The sequence below is a fragment of the Sphaeramia orbicularis genome, chromosome 17 (assembly GCF_902148855.1).
Source record: "Sphaeramia orbicularis chromosome 17, fSphaOr1.1, whole genome shotgun sequence".
Lineage (NCBI taxonomy): Eukaryota > Metazoa > Chordata > Actinopteri > Kurtiformes > Apogonidae > Sphaeramia > Sphaeramia orbicularis.
The window spans coordinates 15,318,524-15,342,784 of NC_043973.1; the positions used below are offsets into that span (position 1 = coordinate 15,318,524).

Genomic DNA, 24,261 nt, shown 5'->3' on the forward strand with positions numbered 1-24,261 from the left:
TGCACTCGTCTATGGTTAAGTGCCAAGGATTCATGTTGCATTAGTGAGGTTTGTGGAAGTCTTTCCTTCTGTCATTCATTCAATGCACTTTTATAAAGATGTTGCTTCTTTTGAAAACATGTGACTGGATATGAAGCAGTATAAAGCTCTGGTTTTTTTCATGTCTGTGCATTAATCAGTTGGAATAATTTTACAAAAACCTTGCTCTCTGATTACTCACTAGATGTCATACCTAGGACATCTCAATCCAACTTTTAATACTTTGTCAGACGATTCAGTTACACAAGTGGTGGCACATTTTATACCATGTGTCATGAGACCATGAGTAAGACTGACTAAAAGATGTTAATTGCTCCAAACAGATGAATCTATCTATTATAGCTTTGATCTACAAATCAACGTCTACCAACCCCCTCCTCTAATGTGCTGGAAATTAATTTTTCTAAATGAGGCAGTGGGTATCCCATAGGGAAAGTATCCCCCCATCAGTTTTAACCCCAATCTCCTCAGGACCTAATTTATAAGACACACACTCACACACTACATGGAGTAACCTTGTTGGGTCGTAATTATAATAGCATTGTGAATCTGTGAACACCTTGTGCTTTATTAGCCCTAACAATGACACATTCCCAAAGGCATGTTCATGTGTCCTCTTTCTCCATGGAGATTTTGTCTCCTTTTCAGATCATTTTATCCTTGGGGTGAATGAAGGAAAGAGAAGGTCCTGGTGGTCCTGCAGGGCTGGAGGTCAATAATTGCCTCTGTCATCAAACTATAGGTTAGAATAGTCACTGATGTGAAGAGTGAAATGTTCAAATATGGATTTAGACACAGGATTCAATGTTCTCCTTCGTTACAGCAGATCTATAACTGTTGTATTTCACCTCATATCCTGCATCTGTCACTCATTATTTTCCTGTTTTGTTTTTTTTTTAGAATCATCTAATGCACATGTAATAATGTTGTTTTTTATATATATATTTTCATCAAATGCTCAAAAACCAGTCTTGTACACATGCTTCAGATGATTCATAGCAGGAGTGAATGTGATCTTTAGTAGTTGCCAACACACTAAATTGAACACTAAAAGAATCTCATCTTTTTCACTACTCTGAGTTGTTCCATATTTTAAGTCTAGTTCTTTGCCTCAGTAAAGGTTATAGCTTCCCTGAGGCGACTGCAGAGCTGAACTTGATTTTTTAAGTGTTGTCACAATTTATTGTGTGCTGCTTTTATTATCTTGTTGCATGAGCTGAGCTGAGCTGCTGTATTGGGCTTTCCCCATGGGGAATCCAATGAGGCCACTGACAGCGATAGACTTTACAGGGGACCCCACTAACATACATTATTTGCCACTAAATGAGGGTGATCATTACTTCTTTTCAACCAAGGCAGTACAAAGGTGCTTTTCACACTCACACCACCAGTTCTCAGCCAGGAAAACTGGTTCCAGAGAACACTTTGCTGGTCTAGAACCAAGAACCACTTATGTTATGGACTAGCAGTGGGATTATTGTGACCACTTTTTTCTCCAATTGTAAAAATCAGAACAAATATCACAAATGTGTACTGTGTTGGACCAGTTATATTTGGAGGCCAGTAAAGCTTGTAATCCTTACAAAAAGTTTATTCTAATGTCCAATTGGTGGATTTCTTTTAAACTAAATATAAGAGTGCATACTCACACGTCTAAATTCAATTATCATACTGGTGCAATAAAAAATAAAACATGGATGTAAACTAGTTTTGTTCTCACAAGTAAGATATGCTTAAAAAGTATCTATTTGTACAGTAAAAAGTGGGCAAATTTAGTTCTTAGAAGTTCTCTCCTATAGTGCAATAATAATAGTATACTTACCTACATCATTGTACACTTTGGAAACTTGAACTCAACTCATCTTTGTTTAACGTGACTTCTGACATGAAAACCAGAAGCAAAATGGTGTAAAACAGTAACCAGTCCAGTGTTTGCCATTATGATAATTAGTTGGTTATTTTATTCTATCCCAAGTCGTACTGACGTCACAGTATTGAGCAGTGTTATTGCTCCTTGCAGATTTTCATCATGTTGTGCAGATCATGGTTGTTTGGCAATGATGTTTTATCAATCAATAATATGTTTTATTATACATATGTGCATATGCTGTTTATATTCAATCTATTTTTAGAATAAAACTTATTTTTTTCTAAAATAAATGGGATGAGATTAGATATTGATAAAGTGTGTGGCTGTTAGATTAAATTATTATCATTGATACTTTAATTATATCAACTCTGGTATTATTCATAGCAGAATAAAATGTATATAATATATCCCAGCTGTTCTGCAGGATGCCAATGTCAGAAGCATGTAGGAAGTGAGATGCTGGTGATACTGTAGCTGTTGATGTCTTCTGCCAAGTCGACGGGAAAATTTGCACTTTACTTATTGTCAAGTCATCACTTTAGTCTGAGGGCGTATGCACAGTCAGACATGAGCAGATGTAGGACCAGAATTATTTGAATAAATTCATGAGATGAAAAATACAACCCCGCATGCCGAGCATCATGCTTTTTAAACACACATATACTTCTGTTCTGTCCCACACAGATGTAAACTGTTTGCTTCAGCACATCAAACACTTCCACATGTTTACCGACTGCATGTGAAATCTGTGGGAGTATCCTGTGAATAAGACACTTGTAATAAGTATGAACTAATGAGTCCTTTTTACAACCTTAGAAGATACTAATTATTATTATTATTATTATTATTATTATTATTATTATTATTATTATTATTATTATTACACTGGGTTACAAAAAAATGTTTTTTGCAAGTTGTCTAGGTTTTTTCAACTGAATTAGGACCATTTTGCACCGCTAAATCCAAAAATGACATCTGTTTTTCTCAATCAGGTCAGGTTTTTTTGCTAATTTGATTTTGAAAAAACTGATCTTCTCACAAAATATAATAATTAATACCAAAATAAGATTGGTAAGCACACTTTATGAAACTTGTGACTTGATTCCTGTTAGGTACAATGGTGTATTCAGCGCAGATGTAGCAGAATACGTCGGGCTTATTTTTGCAAGATCTTCTAGTTGAAGCCATTTCATTCACCTGTAATATTAAAAAAACCATTAATCATAAATTGGCAAAAGTAAAATCTTGAGAACTCGTTTATTGCAAGAAATATGAAAAAATTTTGTATCATATGATGTGAAAATGCCCATAAATGTAAGCAAAAATGTTAAAGAGCCAATATGTAGCATAGTTCAGTTGACCTGATTGAGCAAAATTAATGTGATTTTTGGATTCAGCACACCAAAATGATCCTAAATCAGCTGAAAAAACTTAAACAATAAATTTGTTGTTGACCAGTGTTATTATTATTATTAACATTACGAACTGAAGTTGGTCTCCAGCCATCTTCAATGGAAGCTCACTGCTCCTAATGTGCTATTTGATAATGATACTCTCTAATTCTAGATGCAGTGTGTAATAAAATGGTTAATATGCAGAGAATTAATTGTCTTATGAGGACAATAAATTGAGCTAACCTTTAACCTTTACTTAAAGTTGCATTCTAGACATTTTTATTATTTTTTTTTAAATGTCATAGAGCAGGGGTGTCAAACATGCAGCCCGGGGGCCAAAACTGGCCCACCAAAGGGTCCAATCTGGCCCACGGGATGAATTAATGAAATACAAGAATGAAGAATGAATCAAGGATGTCAAAACAAATTTAGTTCAGTTCCATCTAAAGTGGGTCAGACTAGTAAAATACTATCATAATAAAGTATAAATAACAAAAACCACATATTTTTCTCTTTGTTTTAGTGTAAAAAAAAAAACTAAAATTACCCAAAAATGTTAACATTTACAGACTAGCCTTTTACAAAAAATGTGAAAAACCTGAAATGTCTAAAGAGATTTCAGAGTAATTTTACCAATATTCTTATTAAATGTTTTGTGTTTATTTGTAGTTCCACTGTGATCTGTACATTATAATGAACATGTAAAAATGAGAAGCTGAGGCCAAATAATGGCACAAATTGTTAAAATTGCATTTTTTTCTAAATAAATTTCATTTTGGTCATGGTTCATGTTTTTCCATATTTTTTTAAAAGATAGTTTGTAGATGTAGAAATTTTGATAATATAATCTTACTTTTTTCACTCTAAAACATAGAAATTAGACATACAAATTTTGGAATTGATTTTATGTATCTATTATTAGGTTATTATTTTAATGATCCGGCCCACTGCAGGTCATATTGGGCTTTATGTGGCCCCTGAACTAACAAGAGTTTTACACCCCGTCATAGAGTGAAAAACAGAAAGAACAGCAGAAGTTAAATCTATACTTTAAAAATAACTTAAACCCTCTGAAGATCAGAAGGTCTGTTTGTCCCCATTATATTTAAAACACGATATCTCAGAATTCCAAACTGGGCACAAATGTTCAATTCATCCTAAAATGGAATTGGAAATACATTGGTGGTCAAAGGTTAAAGGTCAATGTCACCATGACCTTATGTGTCTCCATTCTCCATCCAAATTTGTATAAATCTGCCACAAATGTTTAGCTTGACTGAAGAATGAACCACTATGACCTGATTAAACACATTTTTAGTGAAAGACACATGAACAGATTATCATCCATAGAGACCAGATGATGAGGATGTCATGTGATTGAAGTGAATGGTTTTTGCTTTATTTACCCAAGACTAAAGGTGCACACAAGGTAAGTTAAATGAAAGTACTGATATATGAAAAGTGCAGTGTAGGCACTTATCTGTACAGACATATCTATCTATCTATCTATCTATCTATCTATCTATCTATCTATCTATCTATCTATCTATCTACACTGTAAAAAAAAATCCTGTTGTTTTTATGGTAAAAAACTGGCAGCTGTGGTTACCAGAACAATACCGTAAAAAACACATCCAACTGTAAACATATTTACGCAGTAACATGTAGATTTAACATTGAATTTAAATGGACTGCATTTATTTAGCACATTTTCTACACCCTCATGGTGTCCAAGGTGCTTTCCAAAGCCACCAGGTTCTACTGAGAGCAATTTAAGATTCAGTATCTTCCATGGACATATGGACAGTCGGAGCCAGGATTCGAACCGCCAACCCTTTGGTTATTGGACGAGCCGCTCTACCAACTCTACCAACCCATTAATTTACAAGTTTAAAATGTTACATTGTAAATGTTTCCTTTTTCTAAATAACTTTTTATAAAAAAATGAATAACTAAATAAATAAAGTAAATAGGCCGTTATTTCATCATTATGGTGTTGCAATTTAAACGGCACCACATTGTTTTTCAATTTACAGTTTTATTTTCCAAAAACAATAGAAATACATAATTTCTACATACAATTCTGGTTTTGTTCACATACTCTTCCTGTAAAAACTACAGCTATATTTGATTTAATCTTTAACACAAAAATCTTTTCAAATAATCCTCATTGCATTGTATTGTCACTTACAGTTTTTTTATGTTGCAATTTTACAACTTTTTGGTGTTAATTCTACAGTCATTTTTTACAGTCTATCTATCTATCTATCTATCTATCTATCTATCTATCTATCTATCTATCTATCTATCTATCTATCTATCTATCTATCTATCTATCTATCTATCTATCTATCTATCTATCTATCTATCTATCTATCTATAACACACACACACTCACAGAACACTAGCAATGATTATTACAAGAGCCTTAACATACAGAAGTCGTACCTATCCTTTTTGCATCTTTGACCTGTTCAAGCCTCTTGTCTCTCTGTGAAACACTTACAGTAGCTGAAGTGTAACCACCAGCAGCAGCAGCCATTATTTAACAGTGGACATCCCCACAGAGATATGAAGACATGAAGTATAGGCGATAAGACTTGGCACGCATAAGCTCACTGTTTCTTCTTCTTCATGGAAATCGTATTTTTATATCAGTATTGATAACAATTGAAAGCTGTAATTTATTATGCTATTCTTGAGGCATTTATTCAAGGTAATCTAGAGTCCTTTTCTGTATTTACTGTCTAACATTTTCAATATATGTTCGGTTTTGACATGTTCTAGGCCTGCGTGATATAAGAGAAAAAGTGACAGTACAGTATTGTTTCTTAAAGTGTGTAATGCTTTTTGAATTGAGATGATGAGAGAAATTAAATATAATCTAAGAAAGTTGAAAAAATCTATAAAACACTTTTTTTTGAGCTGTTAACTGCCTTATTTGTGTGGAAAAACATGAATACTTGTAAAAATGCACATAAACTTTTTATAGGTGATGGCTCAACATACCATGACCTGTTTTAACCCTTTCATGCATGAATTATGAGAACCTAAGTCAATATTTTTTTCTTGAGTGATGTTTTTTTGTTTCCTCTGTTAGGCATGAAAAAAACTATGCAATTGAATTTTTTTTCACAAAGTTACAAAAATGTCCACTCAGTTGGACACCTTAATTTTTGAAGCAAAGACACATGTATTTAAAACCCATCTCCAGAAAAGTGATATACTGTGTGAAAAATAAGAAATAAATTTTTTTTAATGTCGCTAATGCCTTTATCTCACATTTTAACATACTCTAATACTAGTTGTTACTTATTTCATGGAGATAATATGAAAAAAAAAAGAAACTTTTTGTTCAAGACAACTCTTAATTACAGTCTAATAACAATTTACAATTGATTTGCACTCAAACATGTTACTGCAGATCAGGTTTATCAAGAACAGCAAAGTTACAGTAATGATATGAATTGCAGTGTTTGGGATGATGCTTAAGTGTCCACTGTTTTGGCTGATATGGAACTAAAACAACAAAATTCATGAATATATAAGAGAACAGCAGTAGAATAGCTGTCCACTGTATTGACCATATGCATGAAAGGGTTAAAGTCATCTTGAAGTCCTGGATGTTGAGAGAATGAAATATTTGTGATAACTCTATCCAGTTTTTATAAAAAAAAATCAATATTAACTCTCTCTAATCAGGGGTGTGTGGCCCACTGTCCTTCACAGATTTTTTTTTTTTTTTTCCGATAAGAAACTGAAAAATGCCAAAGCCACACAGCAGCAGAAGTGGACTGGACGATTGCTCTTCATGCAAGTCTGGTTGGTTTGAAGAGCTCTTCTGAGTTTCAGTTACCTGTGGCAAAGAGCTGTGTGAGCAGCAAGGTAAAGTGGTGGAAATATTCCAAATATAGTGTGCACTTAAACTCATATTGATTTCTGTGTGTGGGCTGTTTTTAGGTTGGTTAAACAGCACAAAGATCCCAGTTTAGCCTTTCAGACCTTCATATGTTGTTGCTAGGGTGCGATGCTCTGTCCTGGGGATGTTCCTCAGCAACTCCTGTCACATGTCCACTCAGCCCCTTTCTGACTTTGTAGTGTTTTTCAGAGTCGTGCAGTTGGTGGAGCATCAGAGCTTTCCTCGGGGGTAAAGATATACTTGGATGCTATAAAATCTACTTGTTAAACCATGACATCACTCACTGTTTCCAGGTCCACTTCTGCTCATTAGATTGTACCCAGTATGTTGCAGTGCTGTGTCCCTGTGTCTATAAAACACACCCAGTGGTCATTCTTCTACTGTCCATATGACGGTAAAGGCCGTAGAAAATGGATGAAATGAGAAGTGCCTTAGCTAAATTTTGTTACTGCCAAACCAGATCTTTATGGATTCCCCTTATGTAGATTTAGAGAGATTTGTTTGTGATGTCAACATTGACCCATCTAGGGCAGGGGTCTCAAACATCTGGCCCGGGGGCCAAATGCAGCCCGCCAAAGGTTCTAGTTCAGCCCATGGGATAAATTTGCAAAGTGCAAAAATTCCACGGTCAAGGCTGTGGAACTCATTTTAGTTCAGGTTCCACATACAGACCAATATGATCTACAGTCAAATAATAACAGCATAAAAACCTCCAAAAACCTGCATATTTTCTTCTCGGTTTGATGTGAAAAAGTATTACACTATGCCTATAAATAATGAAAACTCAAAATTTTTGTCTTTGTTTTAGTGCAAAAAACATTTAATTATGAAATTATAGGGTTAGGGTTAGGGTTAGGGTTAGCCCTAACCCTAAAACAGTCAAAAATTTGAATGGCAACTTCAAATTTTTGTCTTTGTTTTAGTGCAAAAAACAACATTAAATTATGAAAATATTTACATTTACAAACTATCCTGTAACAATAACATGTGAATAACCTGAACAAATATGAACAACCTGAAATGTATAAAGAAAAGCACTAATTAAGCAGTAATTTTAACAATTTTCTGCCTGTTACTAAGTGTTTAGTGTCTCTGTCAATCCAAAACATAATACATATGTATAAATGAAAAGTTGAAGCATAATATTGTTAAAATTGCACTTATTTTTCTTAAGAAATTACAGTTTTTTTCAGGTTATTCACATCTTTTTTATTTGGATAGTTTATAAAAGTAAGTATTTTCATAATTTGATGGGGTTCTTTTTGCACTAAAACAAAGACAAAAATTTGGAGTTGTCATTATTTATAGGTTATTATGTTATTATTTTTCTGGTCCGGCCCACTGGAGATCAAATCGAATGTGGTCCCTGAAAGAAACTGAGTTTGAGACCCCTGATCTAGGGGATGGACACACTTCAGTGTAAAATAAAGGAATGCACTGCTACAGATTAAAGCATTAGTGACTTCCGATTTGTTTCAGATCGACTTATTTGTCAATAAAGTCAAAGTCGAGTCGACAAGTTGCATGATGATGTCATCACATTGACAGTGGAGGACCAACACAGACACAGCCGTTCAACAATGAGCAACTTGTACTGACGTTCACTGGAACATTAACAATGTACAGTAAAGAGCAGACTAAAAACTTGCAGGACACAAGTATCAACAGTCTCAGACATTTAACCAAACAAAACATAGGCTAACACCTTAAATTTTCTTTGAAATTCAAGTGAACAACATAAAGTGGGAAAAGGTTTAGACAGTGGCAGCCAAGATGCACAACATGTTAGAGCAGGGGTGTCAAACATGCGGCCCGCCAAAGGGTCCAATCTGGACCGCAGGATGAATTTACAATGTGCAAAAATTACACTTAAGATATTAACAATCAAGGATGTCGAACTCGTTTTTGTTCAGATTCCGCATACAGATCAATGTGATCTCAGCTAAAATAATAACATAATAACCTATAAATAATGACTCCAAATTTTCTTAGTTTAATGTGAAAAACATATTACATTGCATCCATAAATAAGTAATGACAACTCCAAATTTTTCTCTTAGTTTTAGTGTAAAAACTTACTGTAAATTATGAAAATATTAACATTTACAAACTATCCTTTAAAAATAAAATTTGAAAAACCTGAAATTTTGAAAGTGAAATTTTAACATTATTCTTCCTGTTATTAAATATTTTGTGCCTTTTGTAGATCCAATCCGTAATATACATGTATAAATGGTAAGTTGAGGTGTAATATTGTTAAAATTGCACTTATTTTTCTCAAGAAATTTCTGTTTTTTTCAGGTTATTCACATCATTTTTGTTTGGATAGTTTGCAAATGTACATATTTTTAGAATTTAATTTTGATTGCACTAAACAAAGAGAAAAATTTGGAGTCGTCATTATTTACAGATTATTATGCTATTATTTTACTGGTCCGGCCCACTAGAGATCAATTTGGGCTTAATGTGGCCCCCGAACTAAAATGAGTTTGACACCCCTGTGTTAGAGAAAAGAGTGCATGTTCTTCATGAAATAAATGAGCAGAATAATCCAAACATGGCGACACGGAGGTGCAGTGGTTAGAGCTCATAAGAATCACTTGTGAGAAGCAAGAAGGTCCTGGGTTCAATTCCAACACCAGCTGATGGGGGTAGGACCCTTCTGTGTGGAGTTTGCATGTTCTCCCCATGTCTGCGTGTCCATGACATGCACTGATAGGTTAATAGGTTAATCTAAATTGCCCATAGGTGTGAATGTGAGAGTAATTGTTTGTCTCTATATGTTCAGCCCTGCGATGAACTGGTGACTTGTCCAGGGTGTACCCCACCTTCACCCCTATGTAGCTGGGATAGGCTCCAAGCGACCCCCATGACCCTAGTGAGGATAAAGCAGGTTCAGAAAATGAATGAATAATCCAAACACTGGCTGTCGTGCTTTTTTTTTTTTTCAACCCGCTTTTGTGGAATTATTTGACCCGCCCCGCAAATAAAGTGAGATTTTTTGGATCTACACCAACCTGACCCGGGTCCACTGATCCGCACATCACTACCATTCCCTCCATGTTTTCATGTAGAAAGATGAGAGTATCGACACGCACTGAATGAAGGCTCGTGCTGTCGGGTGATGGAAGGGAGAGAGAGAATAACTTACGACTAGTCGACTCTTCCAAAGTAACGTCGACTTACGCTACAGACGTCGACGCGTCAGCAAGCCGGCTTTTCTGTTCATGCCCTACTATAGATGAAATGGATGAGGAGCTTAAAGGGGTCATATTTTGCTAAACCCACTTTTATTAGTCTTTGGTATGTTTATTTGTGTATTTGGACCCTAATAGTTCAAAAAGTTTGAATTTGAACCCTCCAGGTGCTGCAAAACTATCTTTATATTCATTTTTAGAAAAATCGAGTAGATTTCCACAACCTGTTTTAATTCCTGCTTAATTTGTTATGCCTAGGGATGCACCGATACCACTTTTTTCCAGACCAAGTATGAGTACGAGTACTTACATTTGAGTACTTGCCGATACCGAGTACCGATACGAGTACTTAATAATCCCATTCCAGTTCTTAGTTCCTTTTGTAAATGTGCTTTATTGTCGTTGTCATTAGTCTGACTGGAACAAAGTGGTGCTACTGACATTTAGCTCAGCTCTGGAACTCCTTGCCACCGGATCTCAGAAACACCACTTCACTTCCTCTCTTCAAATCCAGACTCAAAACCCATCTGTTTAGGACCTCTTTCTCTTTGTGAACACAATTGCACTGTCCAAATTTTTAACCTGCCTTTTATTTTTACTCTGCTTTATTGTTTGTTTTTAACTCTCCTGTTTTACTGTACGGTGTCCTTGAGTGCCAAGAAAGGCGCCTATAAATAAAATGTATTATTATTATTATTTAATGTGTTGAAATGAGCGTTTGTCAATTAATCCACCAGGGGGCGCCGCTCTTAATTAACCATACTGGACAAATACCACGAAGAAAAGTAAAGTTTTTTGAGAAGAAGAAGAAGAAAGTCAGTAATAACAAACATGGAGATGACGGAGGCAACACTAATGTGATGCTGATATTGCAGCATTTTCACTGGTAAGGTTTAAAAGTTTAGCTTCAGCAGGTAGAGAAAAGAGAAATGAGCGATAAGTTTAGTTTTCACTTCTGTTGGCAGCGGTCTGCACCGCTCCGTACTCCCACTGGAATTCTCCATCTGGGTACGCATCCACGAGCACCTGGAAAAATGGATAAATGTGCGGAGAGGACGGACAGAACGCTGCGTCCGTATCTGTCTGTGTCTTTAACGTTACTTGCAGTCAGCGTTACTTTTATCACCGTCATTTATTTTGAAAAATGTCCACACTCTTCACACTCCCCACACATTATTCCACCGCCGCGTACCTGCTGCACTGAACTGTGAAATTGTGCTCATAATGTTCAAAAAGTACTGATACACACACTGAAATAATTTAACCAAGTTGTATTTAAAAAATAAATAAATAAATAAAATAAAATAAAATAAAATAATAGGCACAATATACCCTCTGTTGGCAGAAACATTCAAATATTAACCCTTAGTGGTCTGAGCCTATTTTGGCTGTTTTTCAGTCCTTTTGATTTTGCCTTTATATACTATATAAACAAATGTTTACTATACCCATGTTTGGTATCTTTTTTTTTTTTCAGCACAACTTCATTTATATCATCTGCCTATTATTTTTTCACTTTAACCTACTATATCAACACAAATGGCCAGAAAACACACAAAAAAAAATATAAAATCCTATTTGAAAAATGTATATAATTTATGAATAAATTACACAAAGATGTTTAACAAACCTTTTCAAAGACTTTAAAAGTGAATATTGGTTCCAAATATTAGGTATAGAAAATTAAAACTGTAATAAATTGAAACTTTACTCAAATATTTCACATAAAAGCATATCTTTACATCTGCATTTTCTTCAGAAAAGTGCGGTAATCAAACACAATTATCATGATAATTAGAATTTAAACGGCAATACTAACCATTGGCAATTTTACCATGGTTTATCGTTATACCGGTAATCGTTACATCCCTACTTCTAACAACAAACTGAATGGGTTCAGATTCAGAATACTTTATTAATACCAGAGGAAATTGTTCTCTAAATAGCTCTAAAATATACACTTATATATAGGTCTAAAATATACCGTATATACCTAAATATACATATAGCTCTAAACTGGAGGATGTTGTGTTCACAGGTAATTTGCTTTATTCAGCAAAAAAGAGAAAAAGTACAGAAATAAAACAAAAACGTATTCTAAACTTGCACAGACTGCAGTGATGAAGGTGAAACAATGCATCATGCAGCTTTAAAATACTCCATCCTTTCCTTTAGCGTGGAAATATATTTGTTTCCATCGCTGCAGAGCCGTGATGGAGCTTTTTCCTTCAGTATGAATATGGGGCGGTTCTCCCCCTGTCCTTACCAGCACTGAGTAATGATCCACATGCTGCTGGTCAGGGATGGACGGAGGAGCCCTGATGCCTGCTGGCCTGTCACAGAAATGTGACAGCGTCTAGTGTGCAGGGACAAACTGGAGAGTGTAGCCTGCAGCTCTCAATCACTCCCAGGGCTGGCAGAGACACCCACAGGGAGCTGTCTTCCTTCTCTTTCATTTATCTCTCTCTCTTTCACCCTCTCTTATCTTACATGTCTCCACAATTTCTAAATCTCTACCTTATTTTGTCGCTCCTCCTCTTCATCCTCTTTCTTCTTCTCTCTTTTGTCATCCTCCTTTCATGCCGGCTTTTCAGCATCTGTCCACCGTTCGCAGACTTTACACACAAACACACGGATCCCCTCAAACAATTTTTCCTCGTGCTTGTTTCGTTGCTGCACACTGTCTGCATCAATATCCGACTTAATCCAATGCCTGGCTGCGGCTCAGCTTGTTCAACTTGCACACATATGCCCACATCCACCCACCCACCCACGATCACACACACACACACACGCACACACACACACACACACACACACACACATACACACACACACACACATACACACACATAATTAAACAGACTGGCACCCAGCATGCTCAAACACACAAACACACACACAGGGTTGAACACGCTTAATTTTATAATGCACAATTCCATTTTTAGGGTATATAAGCCTTCAAAACTGCAGCACAGAAGCCCCATACAACACCACAGAATGAGGATTTTCTATTAGATTTGAGCTGGCTGCAGAGAGAGACAGAGGGGGGAGAGAGGCACAGAGTTGCCTTCATTTAAACTGTTCTGCACTGAGGCTTTTCAATTTGATTATGAGGCTCCATTTCATAGAGCCTGGATGCTGCGTGCCATTCAGAATGAAATTGAGCTATTGGTCGGCTGGACAGGCGGCCTCCCTGTGGCTCCTGTGAGGGGGCATCAGGGGACGACAAGGCCAATACTGGCCCGCCGTCATGCCCTTCTGCTGCACTGTTGAGTCGGCTGTGCAGGGGAAATGCAACAAGTGCATGAGGAAGTGGGAAAGTGGATGGGATTGATCGAGAGCTTTGAGGTTTTCGGTGACACAAGAATGCTTTCTCAAGTCTGTTAAGTTCATACAGAGGACATATTGATGTCAATATTTTGTTATTGTGTTTTATTTACTTGCCTGTGCTGGGACTGTGAAATATGACTAAAATCTCGTATCATAATCGGCCTGATCACAGTCAAGGGTACCAGAAACAGATATACAGGGTGTCCCATAAGTCTCCATGCATAGCAGACATAATACATTCCATACATATATGGTTCTAACATGTATTTCTTTATATTTCTTCTTTATAGTTCTTCAGCAGTGGAGGACACACATTGAAATGTGTTCCCGACAAAATGGCAGTCATATAGAGCATATTATATAAATAAAAATGGTTTATGTCAAGAAACGTTTATTTTTCCTATGTATGGAGACTTATGGGACACCCTGTAGATACACAATAAATAGATAAAACATAGATAGACATATAGATAAAAATAATAATGCTCTATCAAAAAATCAGACAGGCCATTTTATTTGTCTGATATTTCTCTTTTAAAGTCCAAAATATTTTTGTATTATGGTGTCTACTAAAAATTTCACAGGCTTGTACCCCTGTCAAATCAGAAATTATTCAGTGTATGGACACTACAGCCTAACAGCCTCCATATTTAATGCCTACAAAGATATACAAATGTTTCAGCACTCTGGATAATCATGCATTGTTTATTGCATAGATGTCGTGTCCAAAGCATGCGTGCTGAAAAATTCCATATATTGACAGAAACAATAAAATTAGACCCACATATTTTGAATATGGTGTACGGACACTACTTGGTGTACGGACTCTACAAGACTGGAATGGAAATCTGGCTTACCACATGGTCGCATCTGTGTTAGATCTGTAACTAAGTCTTCTGGTACAGGAGGAAATAAACATTTATGAACAAGTTATAACAATATATCTATAAGGCATATACGCCATATTATTGATGGAAGTATATTGGTGTACGGACACTACATGAATTTCGGTGAACAACGCGTCATTGAAAACATGCGGTTCGACATAAACATCCGTTTGCCACATTGTTCCCAAATTTTCTGCAGCCAGGGAGCAGACCAAAATCTGTCTAGTTGTGCATATTTAGTCATAATAATACTTAAATAACAGGTTCCCATTCTATTATTACAATTAAAGGGCTGTAAAAGAAGGGTTTTCAGAACAAAATGGTTGATTGTCTTAATACTGAAAATAAGAATTGATAATCAAACAGCTGTTCAACAAAAATAATCAATAAATAAAAAGCAATGTGATGTGTGTATTTTGTAATAAAAAAGACACAGGTGTTGAGTAGTAATTATTTATTGTGTTACAAAACATTATGTACAATAATTTTGCTCTCTTATAACAATAAAATTGTGCACGTTTTCACACTCATTGGGTCGCCATTTTATCAGCTTTTATCCGGTTTTCTTCAAATTTGGAGGATTGCAAGATCTAGTAATAAGATGGCCAAAGAACCATTTTGGGAATGGTTTTGGGGGGATCTTTTTGCAATACTGATTAATAACTTCTGCAAATATACTTGTACACCTTGATTGTGATCAGGCTGTAATATAGATAACTTCTTATTCAAATGGGGGTGACCGTGGCCTAAAACAGTGGTTTTCAAAGTGGGGGGGCATGAGGATGACCTCAGGAATTTGGAGGAAAGATGAAGGAAAAAATGCAAAACAAAACATTTAAAAAATAGATGCTAAATATCAAGGATTATTATGAATATACAGTGTGGAAACATGTTAGTTAACAATATTCTTATGCTAAACAAATTTGCTAATTATTGTATAGTGAATAAAAGTAGGAAAACACATTCAAAAAGTCAACATTTCTTGACATATTTTGTAGTATTGTTGATGGGTTTCCAAAGGGGGGCCCGGCCAGAAGTTAATGCTGTTTGTGGGGCCTTTGCATGGAGAGGTTTGGGAACCCCTGGCCTAGAAGGTTGGAGAGGTGGCTTGTGACCAGAGGGTTGCTGGCTCGATTCCCTGGACTGGCAAAGAAATTGTAGTCTGATGTGCCCTTGAGCAAAGCACTTAACCCCCAATTTGCTCCCCAGGTGCTTGACATGGCTTGGTTCCTAGTGTGTGGTGTGTTCCTGCATGTTCAGCTAGTGATGGGTTAAATGCAGAGGGTCAGTTTAAGTGTGTGTTACATGTAAAAAATATACTGACAAAAAAAGAAGATTTTTAAAAACATATTTTTGTATTCAGCTGATGAAATATATGTACATTTAACAATATGCATTTTTCTAAAAAAAATAAAAATAAAAAAATAGAACAATTCTGGTAGATCAAGATCATTAGGTATATATGCAAGGCTTTTTTGTGAATATTTCAGTATATGTCAGTTGAAACAGAATGACCAAATGGAAAAGCCTGTTATTGTATTCCTGATAAATAACGTAGATCTTGATATTTAATTATGTTTCTCTTGTTATTTTGTACCTTTCTGCAAGGTTTCAAATAAGCATGCCACAAAATATAAAAGATGCAGAAGTTACTAGGACAAAAATCTGAATATGGTCGAAAAGAATTAAACCAAACATACAGTATAAAACCTGTTAAACATGTCAGTGATTTTAGTAGACTCACTAGACCAAAATATTCCTACAAAAGTGTGATGTACAACTGTCATATCCCTCACCAGTCTGGGTCAGGTATGTGCTATTACTCTGTACATATGCTTTGCTATTGTCAGCCATAACTGCTCTTAAGTTTTATGAATTGAAACCGAATAATAGCGGGGTGAAGCTGTTGAGAATATAGCCATAAAAAGAGTAATTTGAGAAATAACAAAATAAATGGCTGCACATTATATGAAGACATAGATGCTTTTTTTTTATCGTCGTATTGCACAGGCCTAACCTGTACTCTTTCTTTTATTTTCTTTGGAACTAAGCGATGTGTTTGCACTGCCTATGTTCAATAAATGGATGACCAGCAGGAAAAAGGTAACAAAAGCCGAGGATGTAACAGCAGCTCTGCAGCCATGTTGTCTATCATCATTTCTGCTCATTTACGTTACTGGAACAACCCAGGATGTTCTCCTTTTACGTCCCATGACTGTCACAACATGGCCGTATTACACAATCAATCACTGTGTAATTGGTCACTGGAAACCACATTAGGGCTACATTCTGCGTTGCATTCTTCAGTGTTTCTATTGCTAAGATATGTGAGTATGAGTTTAGGGCACAGGTGTCAAAAATGTTAGCTGGCCTAACCCTAACCCTAACCCGGCCTGCCAACGGGTCCAGTCCAGCCCCTGGGATGAGTTTGTGAAATGGAAAAATTACACTAAGAAGTTAACAATCCTTTTAATTCAGGTTCCACATTCAGACCAATTCAATCTCAAGTGGGCAGGACCAGTAAAATACTATCATAATAACATAAAAATAATGACAACTTCAAATGTTTCTCTATGTAAATGTTAATATTTTCATGTATTTACACTAAAACAAAGTATAATTTTGCAAAAAGTATGAACAACCTGAAATGTCTTAAGAGAAGTAAGTACAATTTTAACAATATTCTGCCTGTTATTAAATGTTTTGTGTGTTTGTAGATCCACTGTGATCTGTAAGTTATAATGCACATGTGTAAATGATAAACTGAGGCGGAACAGTGTTAAAATTACACTTATTTTTTCAGGTTGTTCATGTTATTCACATCTTTTGAAAGGATAGTTTGTAGATGTAAACCTGTTCATAATGTAAATTAACTTTTTTCGCTCTAAAACATAGAGAAAAGTTTGGAGTTGACATTATTTATATATAATTATGTTATGATTGTTATTATGTTTTACTGGTCCGGCCCACTTCAGGTCAAATTTAGCTGAATCTGGCCCCTGAACTAAAATGAGTTTGACACCCCTGGTTTAGGGTATAAGCAGTTAATTCAGTGGTTCCCAACCGTTTTTTGGCTCGTGACCCCATTTTAACATCACAAATTTCTGGCGACCCTAGACAGACATTCAAAATGGAGACTTTTTTTTTTTTTTTTTTTTTTTGCTAAAATTATTATTTTTTTGATCATGTAATATTTTGCAGAAAAGCCAGGTGTAGATTAATGCACAAAGTGAGAATCTTATTTTCCTTGGTCAGGATAAGTACAGTCAGACCAGCTTGGATTTACAAGGCTGACAATTAATACTGAACAAACAATAACTCAAACTATGAATTATGAAAGAGCTGCAGCATCTGAAACTGACCACAATGAACATTTGACAGATAAACAGTACCACAGTGCTTCAGCTTCAGCTTCAGAGTTTGTCATGTCTTTCATGTATTGTGATTGTCTCAACTCACCATATATTTTTTATTAGTAAGTTTTTATTTTTAACAATTACAAGAAATGTCAGGCAACCTCATTAGAATTCCAGGCGACCTCACGTGGGGTCTCGACCCCCAGGTTGAAAAACACTGAGTTAATGAATCTCCATTCGGAAGTACAGTCGCTCCTATACTTTATTGCTGTGTGATAAAAATAGACTTCTGCAAATGTTCAAAACAACATGAGCAACATTTCCTACAAATCTACACAGCTTGTGTTTGAGGTTGTTGGGTGAGTTTCTGGAATATTTCCTTAGATATCATCACTCTGTATCCATATTTACATATCAAACATCTCAAAACCACTCTGAAAATTTGACTGAAGCTAAAAATACTCCGAGCAGGACTTCAGAGTTAGTTACTGTATTATACTTACAGCACAAAAGCAAGACGCTCTCTTTTGAGCATAAATGACATCATGTTTTGCCTCTCAGACACATAAAATGAAAAGAGTTGTGATGCTGTGTAGTTTCTCAGAATCAGAAAGGGTGTAGATTTCAACACCTTTAAAAGATTGGCGGAGTGACTGCAGGAAAAAAAAAAAAAAACAGCTTAAATATCTCTTGCAATTTGTGTGTATGATACAAGCTAGTCTGTGCTGGTAAAGAAAAACAATATCTGCAACATTTTAGTGGATAACACTGCCTGCAACAGAACATTTTTCATGATTCTTCGACTTTATTTCTGCTGTCTTGTCTCAGAGTATAGCCTCTGCATCAATAATATTTCTCATATTGATATTTTCTATATATAGAGCATACCCGATGTTGGAAAAAAAAATCAGAAGACGTCACCAATTTGTGGCTCCAGTTTCGTTACCGAGTGTGGCAGACATCATCTAGACCACTATTGCCCTGTCAGCATCAATTTCTACAATATTTCTTGTCATTCAAACCTAAAGTTCACTCACCGTACAGTCTTCAAAACTGTAGAGGGGTCCTAATGGCACAGATTAAAAAGCAATTTAATACAGAAAAGGGGATTAGAGACACTATGGGCTGCACTAATCCTTAACCTTTAGTCCTGTTCTCATGGAGCCACAATATGCACAAGACGATAGCATCACAGGACTGGAGTTAGTAAATTTCCATTAGGGCCGCCCTTCTTTATTCCCACCAGCACATTTAAAGGCATTAGGCATGCTTTGTCAAGGCTAATAAAAAGGGCCAGCAGTGATATCACACACCCCCGACTTGTTTCGGAAAAAGCACTGTTCCATGTGAAGTTTTCATAACCCATTATGATAATCTGCCCGAGTCTCTGAAGGGCAGGGGATAGACAGGCAGATAGATGCTTCTGGGGTGACTGCTCCACAGCACTTGAATGGGGAGAACATTTTTTTTTTTGTCTGTGGAACCAGGACTGAAACTCACAGGGTCCTATATCTTCCAAGAACAGCAGATGTGATAGGCGACTTAAAAGAGGGAACATTATGTGAAGGTGATTTAAAAACTGTACAATGAAGAAAAACACTAGTCAGCATTGAATTAGAGAATATACACACAGCATAAACAGATTAATGTATTGCAGTATTTTTCTGATTTATGCTCAAAACTGCCAAAATAAAGTTGTACATACTACACTGAACAAAAATATAAATGCAACACTTTTGTTTTTGCTCCCATTTTTCATGAGCTGAACTCAAAGATCTAAAACTTTTTCTGTGTACACACAAGGTTTATTTCTCTCAAATATCGTTCACAAATCTGTCTAAATTTGTGTTAGTGAACACTTCTCCTTTGCTGAGATAATCCATCCACCTCACAGGTGTGGCATAGCAAGATGCTGGTTAGAGAGCATGATTATTGCACAGTAGGGTGGTCCAAAAAATTTTTTTTAAGATTCTCTGGAAGAGAACCCTGCATTTGGTTCCATATCTGGCCAAATTACTTCGGTCAAAATTGTATGCAAATTAATTAATATTTAGAGGTTGCACAAGACACTTGAAGATTGCTCTATATACTATAACATAACTAGCCAAATGAATAAGGCATATTAGAATAATTTGTAATTTTATACTCAAAATCAAACTAACTTGCATAAAAATGTTACTTAGAAAGTCCAGTAACCACTGTTACTTTATTGAAATTACAAAAATTGTTCCTGTGTTCTTTGACAACTTGGAGCAAGTACTGTTTGTGATCTTCATTTTTTGTTCGGCTACAGTTGAAGTCTTGAATAAGCTTCACCCTCTTTCAGCAACGTCATTGATAACTTTTCTGGAATGCACAATTTGAGCATCCTTCTGAAAGTCTTCATCATCAGCCCAGTCTTCTGGAGGAATTCTGAAGAATGTTTGTGGCAGATCCAAAGTTTCAAAGCAAGGCATCGTGCTGGTGGTGACAAAATCACTGATCTGTTTCCCTTCATAATCTGCTTGATTAAGGGCATCCCAACGCTTTAGTGGAACCTCTGAACCTTCATTTTCCATCATGTTGTGAACCATCAGCTGCTTCTGCGCTGGTGTCACACTGGAGTCGAAGAATGCCAGACCAACCAATTCTTCACTCCAGTACCACAGATGTGGGCGGCCTTACTTCATACATATATTGCTAGATGAAGCACTCAAACCTTGGTTTTGATAGTACTGCTGCTTCTCTTAGCAGGTCAGCTCGGCTATGCTGAAAATGCAAAATTAGTCAATTTCCAGGAAACTTCCAGCAACTTGTGCAACCTCTAAAACATCTCCTTTTTCTTCCAAATTTTTCTTAAATCATCTTTTGAATACCAAAACCTAATCTAGGGTTCTAATTGAGGTTATCTGAAACTTTATTTTTTACCATGATTGTTGGACCACCCTATTGCACAGGTGTGCCTTAGGCTGGCCACAATAAAAGGCCACTCTAAAATGTGCAGTTTTATCACACAGCACAATGCCACAGATGTCACAAGTTTTGAGGGAATATTCAATTGGCATGCTGACTTCAGGAATCTCCACCAGAGCTTTTGCCTGTGAATTGAATGTTCATTTCTCTACCATAAGCCATCTCCAAAGGCGTTTCAGAGAATTCATGAAGAACACTGCATGAGGAAAATGGCGGTCACACCAAATACTGACTGGTTTTCTGACCCCCCTGGACCACCCAATACAGTAAAAGTGCACATTTTAGAGTGGCCTTTTATTGTGGCCAGCCTAAGGCACACCTGTGCAATAATCATGCTGTCTAATCAGCATTTTGATATGCCACACCTGTGAGGTAGATGAATTATCTCAGCAAAGGACAAAGGAGAAGTGTTCACTAACACAGATTTAGATAAAAATTTATGAACAATATTTGAGAGAAATAGGCCTTTTGTGTACATAGAAAAAGTTTTAGATTGTTGAGTTCAGCTCATGAAAAATGGGAGCAAAAACAAAAGTGCTCCATTTATATATTTGTTCAGTGTACATGCTAAACTCCTCAAATTTGATTCCATTCGTCCTGTCCCTATGTAGCCCTTTACCTCACCAGTCCAGTTAACAGTGTACAGTATCTTCAATAGAAATGGCTTCTTTAAAGCAGGTGGAATCTCACGTTTGGTCTCTGTGGCACATCTGAAGCCTTGAAAAAGACGACACTTTCTTCCTCTTTCCCCTCTTTTGGGCTCATCTCTGCAGGGGAAGAGTGCTTCTCTAACAGGAAACAGGGTCATCGGGGGCATTAATCATTTATATCTAAATTTGTGCAGCGCAAAGATTCAATTTTCTGCACTTTGTAGGGTCCACTATTGGTTATATGGTTTTATTTATAAGTCAAAGTTGATGTATTATTTACGTGTTTTCAAGCTATCCAATTTGGATGCCACTTTCTTAAACGCAAGCTGGTCCGCGTGTTCTATGAAGAAAAATGAACAAGTCAAGAAAGAACACATTTTGAGGGTTTTTTACTGTAAAATTGTAAATATATTTTCACCATTCTGTGTCTCACCTGTAACTTGTTTCAACACTGTATTTAGAGCTAAGATAAGTTATGTGTCTGAATGAAAGAATACACTTCATATCTACATTTCTCATTACATGTGTATCATTGACAGTGTGTTTTAGCCAGCCTGGTCGTCGGAACACTTCTGTCGTTCCTCAGTGGGCAGGAGGTGGTTGAAAACTCTGACTCCCATTAGATTTTAGATTCCATAATATAAGAAGAATCTGAAGTGGGCAAATATTGTCTAGCATTGCAACGCCAACATGACTTGAGATAAATAACCTAACCTTACTGTCACTCCCCACTTAGTCTAAGGCTAAACTGGTGGAGAATCTGCATTTTGACACATTTGAAATGTACATTCACAGTCAGAAATGCATTATGGGACGGGAATATACTTAGATTTTTACTGTAAACAGTGCAGAACTGATGACTAGGTGGGTCTAGGTGAGAGTATGTCCATGGCTCCATCTGACAAGCCAGATGTTTGAATTTAATAATGTGGATGCACGACAATCATTAATGAAATTATTTTACTAATTCATCACGATTCATGTAGTCTTTTGCAATGTGAACAATAGTTTGAATTAAAGGCTGCTAAATAGTTGTAGTCATTTTTAACCATATCTTGGCAGACTTAAGTCCTAGCCCCAGTACCTTTTCCAAACCCTAACCACCTACTATGAGTCTGTACAACTACATATGACTGTAACCTCTGCTAAAACAATCCTTAAACATCAATAGAAAGTTAAATATGAATGTAATTTCTGAGTGGCATGTTCTAATACTGATGCACATATACAGAAATTATTATATAAAAGATATTTCTGGTTCAAATGTGTTGAAATTATACGTATTGACGATTTGCAGAAACATGCAACAGCAACATTTTATTCTGGTTACTGGCCTGTTCAAGCTCTTGAAACAGAGCCCACAGAGAGAGCTGTTGATATTTTGGGTTCATACTGTTTGTTTGGACTCATGTCCTGGTGAGCACTAAATCTGTTTGCTTTTATAACTGAAATTGTTTTGCAAGATTCTTCCTTCTGTGCCCTTTCCAGAACCACAGCTATACAACTCCCACAATGCTCTATATAAAGTATAAACCTGTGTGTGATAGTATTCTCCTTCCTGTTGGCAGGCCACTACTGAGCAGAAGAAGCTGAGCCATGCTGGATCCAAGCCCTCCCTCTCCGAGAGCAGCGGCCGACTCCCTCAGATAGCCATGAACACCTGCAAGTACAATGGCGGAGTGGTGAGACCACTAGTGGGCAGCCTGGCGTCCTCGTCGCGCCGCAACCTTGCGGAGCTTGACTCGGAGACGCAGCCCTTGCAGACGTTGCACAGCTCTGGCTTGGAGGTGGTGGTGTCCAAGGGCAACGGCGGCGAAGACCCCAGCAAGGCGTCCAATGAGAGCTTGGTCAGGGAGGGGAGTGGGCGTGGCGGAGGCAGGGCGCCGCAGAAGAAGAACAGGGACATTGGCTATAAGCTCGGCCACCGGAGGGCGCTGTTTGAGAAACGGAAGCGGCTCAGCGACTACGCACTCATCTTTGGGATGTTTGGGATTGTTGTCATGGTGACAGAGACGGAACTGTCATGGGGGGTTTACACTAAGGTAGGATGTGCATGTGTGTGATGCATGGGCGGAAGCATTGTATGTTGTCATGGTCTGTTGTTATTTTTGAGTTGTGTGTGGTTGGAGGCTGTCAGATTTATGAGGAGACAGTGACATGCATTATTTAAAAATGGTGTTGGGAGTGTTGAAGAAATGCAAAGAAAGACCAGTATGCTGTGAGCTCCACTGTGAATAACTGTGGACTTAAAAGGAAAAGCCTATGATTTTCCTTTTAAGGCTTAAAATAAGAAGTATTTCAAGTTAACTAGAATAAAGTCTTTGGTTACATGTAGGAATTTTTCTTAATATCCATTGTGGTCAAAGGATTAGTTTGATTAGAAACTAGATGGAGATAAAATCATGTCAATTGTAATAAAATTTATGAATCTGATAATTCAAAGCTAAGTAATACACCATCTTATCCCAATATTCTGTTTACCCATACCCTCTCACACAACCCACATCAATGTTTAATGGGTTTGTGCTGTTACAGGCAGCAGGAGAAATGACACAGTATTCATGCTGCTGTTCTTTCCATCTAGAAGTTGCTTAATGGTGCAAGACCCCCAAAATGTCATGGTAGTTTCCCATTCAACCTAAATTGCAGTGATGTCACAGATTT

General features: G+C 36.6%; 1 protein-coding gene across 4 annotated transcripts in view; it reads left to right on the forward strand.

Moving 5' to 3' along the window:
* Window positions 1-24,261, forward strand: part of kcnn1a (potassium intermediate/small conductance calcium-activated channel, subfamily N, member 1a) — a 113,882-nt gene that overhangs the window by 29,195 nt on the left and 60,426 nt on the right. For all 4 annotated transcript variants that reach the window (XM_030161202.1, XM_030161204.1, XM_030161203.1 and 1 more), the window contains exon 2: window positions 23,166-23,639. In XM_030161202.1, coding sequence (XP_030017062.1) covers window positions 23,166-23,639 — 474 coding nt within the window. The remainder of the gene's footprint in view (window positions 1-23,165; window positions 23,640-24,261) is intronic.